Source organism: Fistularia commersonii, chromosome 27, assembly GCF_037954325.1.
Source record: "Fistularia commersonii isolate RoL2024-O1a breed Wild chromosome 27, RoL_Fcom_v1.0, whole genome shotgun sequence".
NCBI lineage: Eukaryota > Metazoa > Chordata > Actinopteri > Syngnathiformes > Fistulariidae > Fistularia > Fistularia commersonii.
Window position 1 is genome coordinate 8,245,460 of NC_141310.1, and position 16,886 is coordinate 8,262,345.

General features: G+C 38.9%; 2 protein-coding genes across 2 annotated transcripts in view; one reads left to right on the top strand and one right to left on the bottom strand.

The window, feature by feature from the left end:
• Window positions 1-1,934: 1,934 nt before the first annotated feature.
• ddx28 (DEAD (Asp-Glu-Ala-Asp) box polypeptide 28) lies at window positions 1,935-4,695 on the bottom strand. The gene has a single exon (XM_086174771.1). The coding sequence runs from the start codon at window positions 4,570-4,572 to the stop codon at window positions 2,815-2,817; it is 1,758 nt and encodes a 585-aa protein (XP_086030897.1). The 5' UTR covers window positions 4,573-4,695; the 3' UTR covers window positions 1,935-2,814.
• Window positions 4,696-8,547: 3,852 nt separating this feature from the next.
• The window catches only part of nfatc3a (nuclear factor of activated T cells 3a), a 59,323-nt gene continuing 50,984 nt past the window's right edge, over window positions 8,548-16,886 (top strand). The window contains exons 1-3 of the mRNA XM_086174564.1: window positions 8,548-8,579; window positions 9,749-9,918; window positions 10,086-10,143. Coding sequence (XP_086030690.1) covers window positions 8,548-8,579; window positions 9,749-9,918; window positions 10,086-10,143 — 260 coding nt within the window. The remainder of the gene's footprint in view (window positions 8,580-9,748; window positions 9,919-10,085; window positions 10,144-16,886) is intronic.

The following is a 16,886-nucleotide window of genomic DNA, read 5'->3' on the forward strand; positions in this document are numbered from 1 at the left end:
CAAAACTTCACCCGCTTTACTCTAACTGACACTGCCTGCAAAGTACATGGATTATCTAGACTTAGAGGCATGATTTCTGGGGTGGAAAATACAGGCGCTCACTGTCAGTGGATAAATAATACCACAGGAAATGAGGGTCAACTGTCTTTTTTAACATCGGTTTTACATATAACACAGAGAACTAATGTTACATTTTGACTTTTTTTTTTGAGTAAGGAAAACTTGAATTCATTTTTATCTTTTTTGCCAGGGTCAATTGACAGTATGTTAATATAAACTGTGGGACTGGAAGCATTCCCCTTTGTGGACTATAAATGGATGCTGGATCCCCGTCAGGGTACGGCTAGGTGAAATAGGACTCTAAACTAGGGGGCAAGTTTAAAGATGTTAATTCCAGCCAGAGAATCACAGTTAAATTCCAGACATTCTGATGGAAGCTCCTAGTAACCCTCAGAGGTGTAACACATCTGTCTGCTTTAGTCTATGCACACTTACAGCCTCCCACGGCCTCAAGCAGGTGGGTGTGTTACATGACTGATAAAACACCTTTTCAAAGTATGCATTGCTACAGGATTACAAAAACACAGCAGGCCTGCTGTGAGAGAGGTTTATTTCAATTTGCATTTAAAACAAAGGTCAAGTAAAATAAGATAGATTGAGTGAGTGCTCTGAGCACTTCTCTGGCCATTGATTTTTTTCTCGTTTCCTGATCAACTCCTGAATGGCAATTTTTAGAAAATTTAATGCTGATTTTTCCATTAATTTGTTACTTTTACCGCCTATCCTGCAGCCAGGGTCATGGGGTTGGGGGAAGGGGTTGAGCCTATCTCAGCTGCCATTGTGCGTGAGGCAGGGTTCACCCTGGACCGGTCACCAGTAGATCGCAGGGCCACATATAGAAACATACGACCATTCACTATTTCAATTTAGGATCTCCAATTGACCTGCAGAGTGTATTTAGACTGTGAGAGGAAACCGGACAATGGAGGAAACCCATGTAAAACCCATGCCACACGGAGAGCTTGCAAATTCACGCAGAAAGGCCCCGTCTGGACCAAACCAGGGACCTTGTTGAAGTGACGCAGAACCACTAACTACTGTGTTGCCCCCATATTTTCGGATTCCTATTTTAATTTCACAAGTGGATTTTAGGGTAATTTGACACATTTTGGGGGTAGGGGGGTGCTATTTTAAAAAAAACACTGTGAAATTATTCTATTGAAGGTAAAAACCTGACATTGAAATCATGCATCATGTTTTTCCAAATCTCCTTTTTCATTTAACAGACAAATGACATTTAACTAATGTATACAACCAACCTCCAAACTGTTGTATAGAAAAAAAGGTTCCTGAACCAGTTTAAATACAATCTGGAAAACCATAATACTTGGGGTTTTCTTCACTCTGGAGGATTTTCTTTGACACTTTTGTGGGGTTTTCTTTGAATGTGCAGCTGCAGGCATAAAGGGGTGGGCATTGAATAACACAGACCTGCTACATTGACAATTGTCTGGATTTGGCTCCTGCTTGGACCAGTTAGAAGTTTAACTAAAGAAGTTATCCTGTAAACAAGGAAGTTACTAAAATGAATAAAAAAGACATCATAAGAAATTGTGATGTTATGATAAGGGTGTGTGTAGCTTGAGCATCCTCCCAGGAACACCATTTGTGCGGCTTATGCACAGAAACTGGAATAGACAAGTGACGCCATCAAGTGGTCACATATGAATAGTACGAGATATGATATTTAAAGGTAAATCCAAGTTAATTATGGGATTTTCCACACCTCATTAATGAATGTAGGACACTTAATACGATTAAACTGTTGACAATCAGACCAATTACTTCCCATCTTTTGTCTCACTTTGTTAAAGGCATGAAAAAAGATGAAACGATCACTGTCTCACACTTCAAAATAATTGCAAACCTCAAAGTGAAATCATTGCGATTTTATTCTTCTGCAGTTATATTCTACTATACTCTTGAAAATTAAATCATTATCATGTGACTGATGAGCAGATCCAAAACCATGAAAATTAATATCAGAAAATTATATTTTAATAAAATACAACTGTGCATTTGAAAAAAGAGGCTCAAACTTCATGGTGCTATATTTAGCTGGAACAGCTGTCCATGTTTTTAATATAACATGTAAGTGTAACAGCAGTGGTTTATAATGAAGAATTAATGTTTTGATAATTGGTATATCATAGACAATTCTAATCTTTGTGGAGACCATAATCATGAACAAATTGGTTGTCATTATTAAATAATTATAGTGTTTCTCCTCTGTGCAGCCAATGGGGGCAGGTATTGAACCCTGCTTACACAGGGCAGAAAGTAGCGGGAGGTCCCCCGAGCATATGGCTAGCATTTACATATATTTATGTCTATACCGCTTATTCTGCACAGGTCACAGTCATCTGGTGAAAGCCAATCCCGGTACACAAAGGGCGAGGGGCAGGGTAGACCCTGGAGCAGCCTGCAGTCAATCAAAGGGGCCACATATAGAGACGCACAATCACATTGGCAGGGTATTTCATGTATACATTTGAAAAACATTTTTTTGAGTTGGGGGGACCTTATGGTGCACATGTGCATTATTTACCATCAGTACGGCAGTTGCTTCAATTTGGCATGATCAGAAAAAAAATAGTTTTCTTCTCCAGTGCTTTTGTCACAAAAGATAATCTGGACACCATAATGGAAAAAATAAATTCATACTTTCTTGAGTGTTCAGTGCTGTAATTGTTGGCGATTACTCCTGAAAAATCCAACATACAAAGCATAATGTATAAAAATACTTCAATACTGCTATTCCTCTAATTCAGGTACTTTGTGTATTGGCTCATGGATATGTGATTCCATTCCTGGCAAACACATCTTCCTACGTGCTGCAGTCTCAATTTTCTGCACCTGCTCCACATCCCAGGGATGTGTAACAAAGCTGAGTACCTCCCCATTACTCACACTCCTTGCCCTTCCCACCCTTCCTGCCCGATGAATGTAGTCAGTGAGAGATTCTGGGAAGTCATAGTTAACAACTAGGCGAACTCGTGAGGTGTCCAGGCCACGGGAGGCAATGTCTGTGCATATCAGTATGTCTACCATTCCTTTCTGGAAGGAGTGGAAGATTCCAGCACGCACCTTGGAAGGCATCTCCCCTTGTAGACGTGTGTGCTGTAACCCCATTTCCTCAAGCGAATACCCCAGCCAATTGACAGTGCTCAACTTATTGCAGAAGACCAGAACAGCACCTTCTCCTTTCTTTTGTTGAAGGAGTTTGATGGATTGGTAGAGCTCCAGGAGCTTATCCACACCTTTAACCTTCAGGAACGTCTGCTTCACGTGTGGCATGAGGAAGTGCAGCATCTTGCTCTTGATCACCACCATACTGCCAAGATCTGTCACTTGGCTGAGAACCTCCCCGACACCACCTGGGAAGGTGGCCCCCACAACCAACAACTGGGCTTTCAATGTGGGGCTCTGCGTCTCCTTGGGATTACTAGCAATGTTGGCATGTGACAAAATGTCCTGTATCATGTCAGAAAAGCTGGGGTCAAACATAGTGTCAGCCTCATCCACCACCAGGAAGCTCAACTCGCTCAAATCCACGCAGTGTCTCCGCAGGGCCTTGATGAGAGCGCCAGGAGTGGCGACTAAAATATCTGGGGTATTCTTCTTAAAGACTGCCTTGATGTGTCCTACACCTCGTCCACCACCAACAGTCCTTGTCAGCAGATCAAACGGAGCACACAAGGTCCTGGACACAGATGCGACTTGCTCCGCCAGCTCTCTGGAGGGCACGAGAACTACACAGTGAACCTTTGAACTCCCACCATAGACGTCTGAGGCTTCATTAAGCTGTAATTTGTGAACTATCGGCAGGAGGTAACTCAGTGTCTTTCCGCTGCCTGTCTCGGCAGCACAGAGAATATTGTGCCCTTTCATGACCTTGGGGATAGTTTGCAGCTGTACAGTAGTAGGATGGGTGATACTCAGTCTGCTCAAAGCTTCTACCAGCTCCTTGCAAAGCCGCAGATTTTGAAAAGTCCCCAATGTGGCGTTTTCTGCGTCCTCCATCGCATTCCCAGCAACGAAGGGTGCCACGGATTTGGTGTTGTTGATCGTGAAGTGATCCCCAAACGATTTGTTGTGTTTCCATCCTTTCGAGCATAGAACGGGTGTCTCAAACTTTCCAATAAAATATCCCGCAGACTGATTGAGTTCGGGGTTCTTGCTCTGAATGAGAAGCTTTCCGGCTTTGACGGTGTGGACGTTGATTTTGCCTCGGGTTTGCTTCAGCGTTTCCACGCGCTTCTGCATGTACCGAGGAACACGAATAACCACGGAGTTTTCTGACAAAGATGCCGTTTGACAAAAGCGAACGGGCACCGTGAAAAAACTAATCCGACGATTGAAAGACATTCTGATAATGTTTGGCCGAAACATTTTACCAGCGCGAACGGCTCTCAACGTCACCAAACCAAAATAGCTGACATTGAAATCCCCTTTTCCAAAAACGTCCCGGGAGCAAGCAGGAATTAGCAAGTAAAAAACGAGAGAACGCATAAAGTTATCAAAAATGGATTCTAGATCATTAAAAGTGGAGACTGACGTCTCGCAAAGTAGTATTGCTGCTGTCGTCCAGTATTATTTACCAGCGGTGGACTGCCATGTTTAGCCACGCTTTCTTGTCGCATGTTGATGACGTCAAGAGGCGCAGGTTGATTACGTAATTCAAATTTGTATATTGAAATTGTTATGCCAACCTTGTATTTTTTCAATTAATTGCAAATCGCATTTTATTTTCACGTAAAACCAGCGAATTTCATATTTTTTTAGTCTCCGGCGTTTCATTTCCATAAGGCAGGCATCTATTGTGTTTCTATGTGTATCTTTTTACCGTAAAGAACAATAAATTAGCTTTTTTAAAATAAATGCTGACATGTTAAAAAATAATCTGGCCCAAATGAATGAGCAATATAATATGTCATTGACACAAATATGAGATTAGCTGTCTTCCTGTTTCAGTACTCTGAAATTCAAGGATTGCCTAAAACAGTAAATCAATTGGCCACCAAAGCAGGCCATAGAACTACTGCCAGAGTAGAATCTCCTAACCTTTTCCCATTTTTTGTGGTGTACTCTTGAACATGGTGCGCCTGTTCTGACAATAAATCAATCAAGGGACCACGGGCACAGTGAATCAGCATTGGCTGCAGTTTGGCAATGTCATAGATTGTATTCGATTCATGTAGCATGAGAAAGAGCACTGTCTGTGACACAACAGTGTCAATAACTGTCCACAATGATCCTATTCAAGGCTGAACAACATGAAATGCCATCAATAGAATCTTATCAAATTGATCTTTTACCATTCCTACAGATACCTGTTCAACATGTTATTGGATTATTCTGTCAGAACTTGCTTTCAGTCAAGCTGACACTCACGTTTGCTGTATAATATGTACTCTTTTAATACAGCGCTACTAATTAAAAGCTCCACATGGGCATATCCTGGGATTCTTAGGGGGATAATCCCGTTGTGCTGCTTTGCCACTGAGTATGAACAATAATAAAAGGAGCCTAATCTCCTTTTGCATCCAGAGAGACTCTACAGGGGGACACATTCTTCTGCAGGTATTCATCAATGTATTTTAATTAACATATCTTGTGTATAAGTTTCTTAAAGGGACATATGTGATTTTACATTGTAACATAAAATGGGCGTGTGTGACTCTGTCACCACTAGTATTGATTGTACATGAACCATGTGCTGAATGAATCAGCTCACGCATTGATTTGCACCCCCCTCAGAACATGATGTCTGTCACATGGTGGCTAAACCGATACTGTCAAAAAGAAATCCCTCTGAACTACCTTTTTATTTAACATGGAATAAAGAAAGAGTGAACAGAGTTATTTTTCACTATACCAAAACAGTGTTATTGCTAAACTGAAATTTTCAACATACATCGTTCAGAGAACCAAAGAAGCCACTAAGATGAGGCAAAACACCTCTGGATAAATAAATCAGTTGAATTCAAAAAATAACTGGACCAGTTGTTGGGATCGGATTGAACAATCAGTAAGATATCAATTTTACAGATTGAACATTGGGGGGCAGCATAAATCAACAAGGAAGATTTAAGGTCACCTCAGCACAATCGGGACTAAGATCGCAAAGGCTTTCAACTCTACAATACAGTACAATATCATTTTTGACAAAGTCAAGTAACCAAACTTTGCAACCTCTGCCAATGTCTTTATCACAATCAAAGGAAAAACAACAAAATAAATGTTATCTATTCTTTGAACTTTGTTTAGCATATCTCCAGTATTTCATGAGGTTATAAAAGATTGAATTATTTACAGTAAAGAAAGCTGTTTTTCTACGCTATCATTACTTCAGAAAGTCTGCAATTCCTAATCAGATGAAGTTCTGATACAGACACAGCGCAGTGTGGTATTTGTTGACATTTACTGAACATTATGCCTTTTTCTACGAAGTGCTGCATTTGCATTTGTGCAATGTGTAAAAGCCATAATCCTTGAAAGAGTGACACCTCTCAAACCAGTGTGGGGGCAGATGTTTTTTTTTTTTTTTTTCAAAACTTTCTTTACAAGAACAAGATATCACAAACCACATCAACAACCTCCCACGCATTTTTTGTTATCTTCTCCCTTCAAAGGTCATCTGTTAAGATAACTTAGGTATACTATATTAGACTTGGGTAAGTAATGAGGCATGGCTGCTGCAGAGGTGAAAGTTTGGTCCAGTGCTGAATAGTACCACCACAGCCAGTTACAACAACAACAACAACAATGATAATAATACTAATAATAATACTACTACTTCTACCACTACTACTACTAATAATAACAATAATAACAACAGCAACAATTATAGTGCCGTTATAGTGCTCTAAATACTGCAAGTCTACCCAGCTATTGAAAAGAAGATTTTATGCTAATAACACTGCAATTTCAGTTTATTTTAACAATCTTTTCACATTTTATTTTTATAGGTATTGTTAGGATTTTAAAAACTCTGGTCATTTTTGTTTGGAAATTAATATAGAAATTCGTCTTCATCCTAATCTGCAGACCTGCTTTACTATGGTGATTTCAAGTATCAGGAAAATTTGATTGTGTATCATGTCTCACAGAGAAATTAATTTGGGAAAGAATTACGAATGACGGAAAGAAGATGGCATACAGCTCAAAAAGGTTTAACCACTTGCTTTTGGTTGGAACTAAAGACCACAGGAAATGCAATAATTGTGCTTTCATAGACATTGTGCCTGTCTCTACACCCACATACCTCTAGTTGTATGGTTTGTGTCATTGTCAGAAGTATTCTGTTGTGTATGTAATTTGAGTTCTGAAAAACTAAATGAATTACTAACATTTTTGTGGTAGCATTCTGTAAAGTTTCAAATGAGCATACCATTTTTACTTATTAAGTGCAAGCAGTATAAATATAAAAAAAAACAGTAAAATGCAAAATTTTATTTTCAAAATCTATTTAGTTCCTTTTTCTTTCTGTTTTTTCAAGGAGTTCATACAAGTGGAAGCTGTTGTGCAATTTTACTGAATCTATGACAGGCAGAACTTGTGACGCACTCGATCTGAAACAAGTTGATGCTTTATAAGTCTGCTTATCAGTGCCATATAAACCTCTGTGAAACATTAAGAATCTGCATGATAGAAGCAGACATTTTTGATCTCCCGCGAGTCTGTGTATGTGTGTGTGTGTGTGTGTGTGTGTGTGTTTGTGACTGTCTATGTCTGTATGTGAGCATATCTGTAAATTTGAGTGGGTGTCCTAAATGCTGCCCAGCATTCAAGTTAATTTTGTTGGATTATTTCCCAAGATCAAAATTAATGTGATTGTATGTTGGAATATATATATAATACATATAGTACATAATATTTGAAGTTTGGAATTGTACAGGGTAATCAAATACAAATACAACTGATTTGGGGTTAAAACCACACATTGTAGCTATAGAATGTGTTAGCCTGTCTGTTACTTATACAGTTAAGAATATTTTTTGTTTGTTGCAAAGTACATACAGATGATTGTATTATTCCTTCACATAAACAAACAATGCACAGTTACTGTGCATTGTTTGTTTATGTGAAGGAATAATACAAAACTGGGTAACTGATTCAATGTCATTCTGCTTAGTTGCAAAATGAATCACCTGTAAAATAACAGCTCTGTTCCAATTTTATGGATTTTTATACTGTAACCATAAAAGACATAGCTAGATCAAATACATTCGAGAGATTAATTAAAGCACTTTTATCTAATTTTGGATATGAATTTAAGCATGAATTTATGATTTATGAGTACAAGTAAACAGCAAACACAAATTAGCCATGAATGCTGTTTTCATATTAAAGTGGACAAAAAAAGTTATCATAAGCAGTAAAAGCATGTAACAAGAGAAACTTTGAATTACTTTATATTTTTGACAGTTCATCTGTTGGGGTCGTAGTCCTAAGTGCCCTTGTTGACAATGAAACCAGAGCAGGATGCGCTATCTCATTGTTCTCGGGCTGAGGATGTATCTCTAATTTTTCATTTTGTCAGATATCAAAAAATATTGAAACAAAAATCTGTTAGATTTTTTGGAAAAAAAACAAGAGATATTTTACAGAGCCAAAATTTCATTACTGTGATATCAGCATTCACAAAGTTTGAATGCTAAAACAGTGTTATTGTGTTATATAATAAAAGTGTATTAATTAATTTTTATAACTCATCATCTTTAATGTAACAAGGACCTACTGCTATAAAATCGTACAAGAACACAAATTTTCATAATTTCTTTACTTGAGTGGAGAGGAAGCACAATGCACCAACCCCAACTGGAATATTCAACAGCAGCCAATGATGAAAACAGCGAACCTGTTTCTTCTGCAACCTTCTAGCAAACATAGTCAACTAGAAAATTAATTCGTAATATTTTTCCAACATTTTATTGAATTAGGTGAACTGTATGTTTGGAATCTTATAAATTGTCAGTTGAACAACAACAACAGCACAAATTACCTCAGCCAAAAAGGCCGTTAAACCTAACCCACAACTCTTTTGAGGAGATTTGCTAATCTAGTCATTACTAATAAAAAAAAAAGAAAAGCTGCACCATCACATTGTTTGCTTGTAGTGCCATCAACAGGCTTATCCGCTGATTGGAACATCATCAAGCCCGGGGATTTAGAGGTAAAAAGTGCATCCAGTAATTATACTAAGCAACTTTGGCTCGTAGAGAAATAACGCAAGAATTCAGTCAGAGGCTGGGTGACCAGTGAATGGAGGACAAGTCACAAACAAAAACTGAAGAACGGCAATAAACGAGTTTATTGCCGTTAGCGACTAATATAACAACAACAACAACAACAACAACAACAACAAGCGAAAAGGCAAAGCAAGTCAGTAGAAGTAAACTGTTTACGTGTGTGCGTGTGAGCGCGTGTGCGCGAGTGCGTGCGCCCCCGCGCGCGCCCTATGTGTTGTGTCTGCTGACATCACCGCTGGCACTGCCTTGTCACGCGGGGTTAGTAAAAGTTGGGATAGGAGCTCCGAGGGGAGAGAGAGAGAGAGAGAGAGAGAGGGAGAGAGAGAGAGAGAGAGAGAGAGGCCGGGACGACCGTTCGGAATATTTTACCGGCTCTATAACGAACAGTAATCCTTTCCGGGGAAACTGCCGCTTCCCTCCCCTTTCTTGATCAGAAGGAGGGGGAGATTTAGAGTTATAGTGGTACGGAGGCGAGTTTCTCTGAAGTTGAAGCCAGAATTTGGCCAGAAGGAGCGGAAAGCGAAGGACTTATCGGTTGGATTTGACCGAACGCGGTCGGGAGGGGTGGCGGTGGCGGTGGGGGGAACCACCGGGTTCGGGGTCCGTACATGGCGACAAACTGAGGAGTTGTGACTTAAATGAGTAAAAGTTGGATGCTGCGGTAGTTTACCAGAGCGTGAATTGCTCTCGCGGTCGACGGTCGAGTTGCGGGGGGAGAAGCCCCTGCTGTCAAACCCGATGACTGCTACAAACTGCCCCGGGAATGAGGAGCTGGACTTCAGGCTGATTTTCGGAGAGGACGGGCAGCAGCAGCCATCAGGCCCCGCAGGTAAGCGCTTAACTAATGGTTTATAGCGTGTAACTTCCGATAAGTCACCTTTCTTAGCTAAAACAAAACTTGATTAATTTACCCCTGGCAGCTTGCAGACACCGTTTTTATAGCATTGGCTTTTTAAAAATAATTAAAAAAAAGAAACAGGGGAGCCCACGCAGTGTTTTATACCCTCGTTTTGAAATGAAGCCATTTAAGTGTCATGCCTCATTTTTATCAATCAGGGAGTTTTAATGTTACCGCCAGCTGTTATTAGCACGATATGCTAACAGGTTAGCGCGAGTGTTGTTATTGTAACAGTTCTTATAAGCTCTACGAATGCTGTCAAAACTTGCCATGCAAGTTGCTGTTGTAACTTCCCGTTAGTTTATCACTTTTAACATGGTCCTTAAATATTCTGAAGGCTCTACGCTTACACAGTTCCACAGCGGAGATAGATCACTGTAATTTTGTCGGTAACAGTATGGCAGACAGGGGGACAGTTTGAATGTTGTGAAAATGATATTGCCATGCAGACAGGGACAGGCTTTCTGCATGGCAATATTATTTTTTTGTCTATTATCATTTGCTCTTTATTTAATATTAAGAGTCATTTTCCAATAATGAATGTATTAGAGAAATAATCAAAGATATTCAGATTTTTTGTTGTAATATAGAACAAATAACCTATTTACTCAAGTAAATATACTTTCATAAGGTCCTGAAGTAAACTAATTGAAACTACATAAATGAGTTAATAAAGATATTGATGAATGGAATAACTAGACATGTTTCAAATAACTGTCTTGTACTGAAATGAACTGGAAAAACACAACAATGATTTTTAAAACATATATACAAAGCATGTGTAATTGACAATTTGAGGTATCTCATGTAATTACTCATGACTCCAGCCATTGATATTTATTGGACAGGTTACACATAAAGCTGCTTTGAATCTGACTTTGTACATTCAATGTCCGCAATTACTGTTTCTTCGTTCCTCTGCTTGACTTTTCATTTTAAATATAGACCTCTATAATCGCGGCTTGAAATTGCAGAATTTGGATAATATCAAAATTCAAATGTAAGTTCAAAGGTACATTATAATTTTTGTGATTAAAATATTTTTGTCCGCATAGCTTTTGCATTAATCTGCTCAATCTGTGTTCTTATCTTATATCAAGTCATTCAAATTCTTAAAATTAGCTTGTCCTGAGACACAGTGATAACATTTTGATAAAAAACAATTTTTACATTGTAAAAAATGAACCGTAAATATGTAAATCTAAAACTTCAAAAATGTAATTATATTTTTATATTTTTTGACTGTCTTTGTATCCTTGTGACAATGTATCGGTGTATAGTTGCCTTTACGCCTAAGAGTATTGTTACATTGCAATATCTAACCTCTTTTTAAATTTTATTTTACGTTCTGGCAAATTAGTGGCTCCGATAATTGAGACGCCTTAAGACGATGCATCTGTTCCTCAGGTTTGAGCTGTTGACTGAGGTTAATGCCTACTGAAATGACAAAACTATTTGGAGTCTATTTTCATTTTAGTTGGTTGTGAGGATTGTATATTTTCATGTTTTGGACATGTTTTGTGATAAAACAATTCTGAAGGATACATGATGTTGGACTTTCAGAAATTACGATTTGCATTGCATATACTGTAGATCTGACAATTCGTACACAAAATTACAAATTCCTTAAAAGTAATGTTTTATTGTGACCATGCCATGCGGTGTGCAACTTTACGAAGTTGAATAAATACGGGCTCCACACTGGCAAGGACTTGATGCACCAGAGAATGTTAAAAAATGACTGTATTATAGAAAAAAAAAAAAAAACAAACAAACAAAAAAAAGGATAAATTTGAATACGTTGTTCATGTTGCATTCCTGTAAAATCTGCATTAGGTTGCACGGATAAGGTAATGTCAATTTATTTACAACTGATGCAGTATATAAGGATGCAAATTTAAGCATACATGATTTCTTAGACTCTGCACAGGCTGATTTTAGGCTGAGATTTACTTTAACAACAGACAATTCATGAAATATCTTTTGGTTTGTTCATCTGTCCTTCATTTTCCCTCCATGTATTTGGGATTAAAGCATTGGGACCGTTCACTGTTTTGCCCCTGTCTTTTTCATAAAAGTCTTGCCAAGTATTGGCTCTATGTAAAATCTTAAATCAGTTTTTCCTGACAAAATAAAAGTTTGATTCACAGATGGGGAAAAATTGCAGCTGGAATATGCGTAGGAAGAAAAGAACCACTGTGCAAGTGATTTTAATCTAGTTCCTCTAGACTGTATGACTTGGCCCAAAAGGGGGGCCCCTGTCCAAATTAATAACGGCAGTGTAAAGTAATGTAGGAGCTCACCAAGTTACAGGGAGTTTCACTCCTTCTCTGAAGCCAAGGTGCAAGTTATGGCTTGTAACAACCTGGGGAACCTCAGTGGTTTATAACTGACAATTGGTTTCCTTCTCAACAGAACTTTGTATTGTTGCAAGTTGCTTGAATTAGGGCTGAATAGGTATCCATGAAAATGTTTTTTGGTGGTTAAATATAGTCTATTATTAGGGGTTTAGTTTCTCAATAGATAAAGGAAACAACTAGAAGTCTCCTTTTATGAGCTGCTACAGTGGTTACAATGTGCTACAAGACTAGTTTATGAAAAGAGTGCTGATATGGATGTGTAATCAAAGACAATAATTATAGTCTGCGTGTCACAAGATGGTGCAGTACAAACCACTACAAATTTGGTCTCTCATTGAAAGAACTGTCCTCTTTATCTAACTTTAAGGGGTTCTTTTTCTTTTTCTTTCTTTCTGATTTTGTTACCTCTCAGGTAACAGGTTCTTATTTGTGGTGAAATATTCCACTCTTCTGTTAGATGCCAGATTCAAAGTAAGGTGGTTCCCCTGATTAGATATGATGTCAGCAAGTACCTCTAATCACTTTAGAAATTCAATGTCCACTGGAAATCAGCTGGCCAGAGAATATCCTAAAAAATAGTGCTCACAAATGATTGATAGTGATAAAATACAGATTTGCTTAATTTAAGCATTTGGGCTGGGTGATATATAGTTCAAGCTTCAGTGATCAGTGAGCACATCACATCAATATTTTGCAAGTACAAATGCATAACCTTTTAGACAGTGATGAAAGTGATATTTACAATTAGCAATAATATAATGTCTCCAATTTCCATCGATTCAACTTTCTTTGCATGTCCAAATCACACCATTCCGAAGTATGACAAGGTGTATTTGAAAATGGCAATAGAGTCTAATATCAAGAAATATAAAAAATAACCATCTAGATTAAAGTAACTTTCTTTGCTTTAACTGCACTGTATGTGACCCATCGTGCGAGAATATTCAATTTAGTTTTTTGCATGTTTTGCTCTTTAGGTCAAAGAGAAAGGATGAAGGCGTTACGGCACAATGGTTAGGTCCTGGTTTAGTTCCGACAGGAGGGCCTTTCTATGTGGAGTTTGCATGTTCTCCCCATGTCTGCGTGGCTTTCCTGCAGGTTCTCCAGTTTCCTCCCACAATCCAAAGCATGCAGTAGGTTAATTAGGGACCCTAGAGTGCCCAGACGTGTGAATGGGGGCTGGTTATGTCTCTATATGTGGCCCTATGGTTGACTGGCAATCTGATTTTTAGCATTGAAAGTTGAATATAGTTGGTGGCGTCAAACTGACAGTCTTGCAGCTATTCTTGATCTTTGGTCCTGTAATATATAATACAGGGTCTCCTGAACTGTATTTTCTTTTAAGTCCGATGCCCATGTTATTAGCTAAGTAGGCACATATTCCATGAAACAGGCTTTCACTAACCATAATTGCTGTGAAAATAGAAAGGTCGTGGTTCTAATAACTCTGTTGCAGAAGATAAACTTACTCTCTCAATCTTGTCCCTATATGGTTGGAAGTGTATGTTGTTTGTCCCTCTGTCTAGGAAATTCATCAGCTAACACTCACCTTCTGTAGGTGCTGACTTGCTTAGTGAGTGGCCATTGCCCCAGATCCATTTGCCTTCTACAAAACTCTTCAGTTGTTTTTTGTCTCGTCATTCTTGAATTGTTTGTTTGTTGTTTTTTCACTCTCTATTGCATGCAGTAACGGTTGTCATTGTTTCTGGTTTTGGATGTCTTGACCTAGCCGTTGGACATCAGAAAAGAGAACCACAGGTTATCTCCAAAAAAGAAGCCCTTGTCCCCAGTGGTACAATAGTTGGGACACCATGGTCGATAGACGCAGAGATTGATGAGGCTAATTTTGTAAATCTAACTATTGAAGATGTAACACTAACAGCCTTTGCATTGCAGAAAACTAAATCTCCATATTAACAGGTTTTGTCTACAGCAAGCAAAATGGTATAGTACAGTTCATGTATACATTGCAATTTGCATTGCTAGTAAAGCTACACTTTTCAGTATTGTGGTGGTATTATGCTCCTGATTTCTAAATTAAAAAGGTTTTTGGTCAAAAGCAAGGCCTTTCACTGACTGAGCACTGTAGCATCCTGATAGAACATAGTACACAAGAATTTAAAAGTGATATTTTTTCTCTGGATTCTCAATTCACCCACTATGATAAACAAAGACATTTTATGTGTTCACATTGGTTTTTGGTCAAAAATGCTGAAAACACTTTTAAACACACCTTTCTATACATATCAATACTAGATTCCCTTTAAAAGTTGTTGATGCATGAACATATTTAAAGCCATTTTATGTTATAATATATATTTAACTATTTCCTGAAGTACCACTTACAACAGTGTGTCTATTGTGAAGTGGTGGTGTGAGTGGTAGAAATAGATACTCGTGAGTTAGGCTTATGCAGGTCACGAGCAATGACCTTATTGGGCATTGGAGGTGGTATGAGGCAGGGGGCAGAGGTGCCCTTTATGGGTGGCAGAGTTGTAAGTCTATAGTGGAGCTGACTGGCTTGCTGCCCAGACATGTCATGAGGGGTTCAGATGGCGGGGGGTATGAAAGGATAGGCGGGGTACACCACCCCCTAGCTGTTGGTAAGGGGGAATATGAATGACATTTTGTTCACAATGTCACCTTGTCTAGATTTTTTTTATTTTTCTTGCTGTTATAACTCTGCATATGTGGAATTTTCTGGTCCTCTGTCTTATCTCACACGTTGAGAGAAGGTTTTGTGGTTTGTTGGCTTCTACCATACCAGCGCAGTAGTGCTGACCCACCACCAGGATGACAGAAGTGTCTCTCCTTATTGCAGCCTTTTCAGCATATGGAAGCGGCCACCAGTGACACCAGAGAGAATGATGTAGGATAATGAAATCACCCCATGACAGAAGTTGCAACAACTTGTCAGGTTTGAGTTCATCTGTGGACAAACAGGGATATTTCTATAGTTCTTCCGGTTTGCCTTTTCAAGAATAGCTATCTGTGAAATATCGACTCGAGAACAGCTAGTGGACAAAGCAATTTTGTCATGGGTCCACTCCTTTGATCCAAGAGCATGCACTTCTTAGTCCTTGACGTGGGAAAGACTGAAAGACTGAAATTACATCGCTCTCATGGTAGACTATTTTGAGCTCCCAAAGAGAGTAGCAGAGGGCAGACGGCAGGTTCTGGTGACTCGGTGGTACTTAGAGCAGGAGAATCCCGCTCGTCCCAGCACGTCTGTAGCCCTCAGTTTTGCAATCTTAACGAGGAGAGGAGTGGAAGAATGCTGTGTGCCACATCGCCAGGTGAGTGTGTCAGCACTCCCGAGACTTTCTTACAGGTGTGTTGTATATGTGTGTATTTCGTCTAGACTTTCTTATCAAGGGGTGGAGGCGATGACCCAGACAAACAGCTGTACAAGTATTAGTTGTCTTAAAGAGAAGTATTTGCTTTCCTGAATACAATCAGAAAAAAAAAAGATGAAACACGGTTCAAGCTATTACTGGCAAATTAAGTTGCGTTTAATTCCGAGCACTTAATTTTCACTGTGCTTGTGGGTATCTACATTTGTTCAATTTGTTTATTTTTTTAATGTCCATTTTTATTTTTACAAATTACATTCATACTTGATAATACAACATACAGGACTGACATATCTATGACAACGCAAGCCACTAAAAATATAAAAAGAAAAAGTTTAAAAGACGTGCATTGCTACTTCATATGACGAGAAAGATGGTGCAGTTTTCATGAGATGTTAGTATTATTTTAGGGTAGGAGCCGTATTTAAGGTGAAAGAAGAGTTTGAGGTCCACCATATTGTGATCTATAAAACACAGAAGACTGCTCAATGTAGGGACGGAGACAGTGGCGGGATATCCTTGGATGAGGTCCACAAGTGGAGCCAGAGCTCCATGTGGGTACCCCATAACCCTACTGAACTAAAGGGGTCCCAGCACCCAGTGATGAATGAGATGTTTGTTTCCCTGGGCGAGGCATGGGTAACTATGTGTGGCATCTCTCTAGTTTAAATTTAGTGTAACTGAAGCTACCACTGGCTGTGCTATATCAAAATATCAGAGGGTGCATTACACCAGAGTGAAATCTGTTTAACTCCTGTATCTAGATTGATTTTTCCCCCCTCTGCTTCATTATAACTCATGTTAGTCTAAAGTCCTATTTATTTTAAGTGATATTTTTAAGCTTTCAATCAAACGAGTGCTTTATATTTGCAGTTTTTGTACCCATCACTCCATTCATGCATCCCGTCATCAAGTGTCGTTTATTATGTCCATCCATCCATTCATCCATTGTCGACCGCTT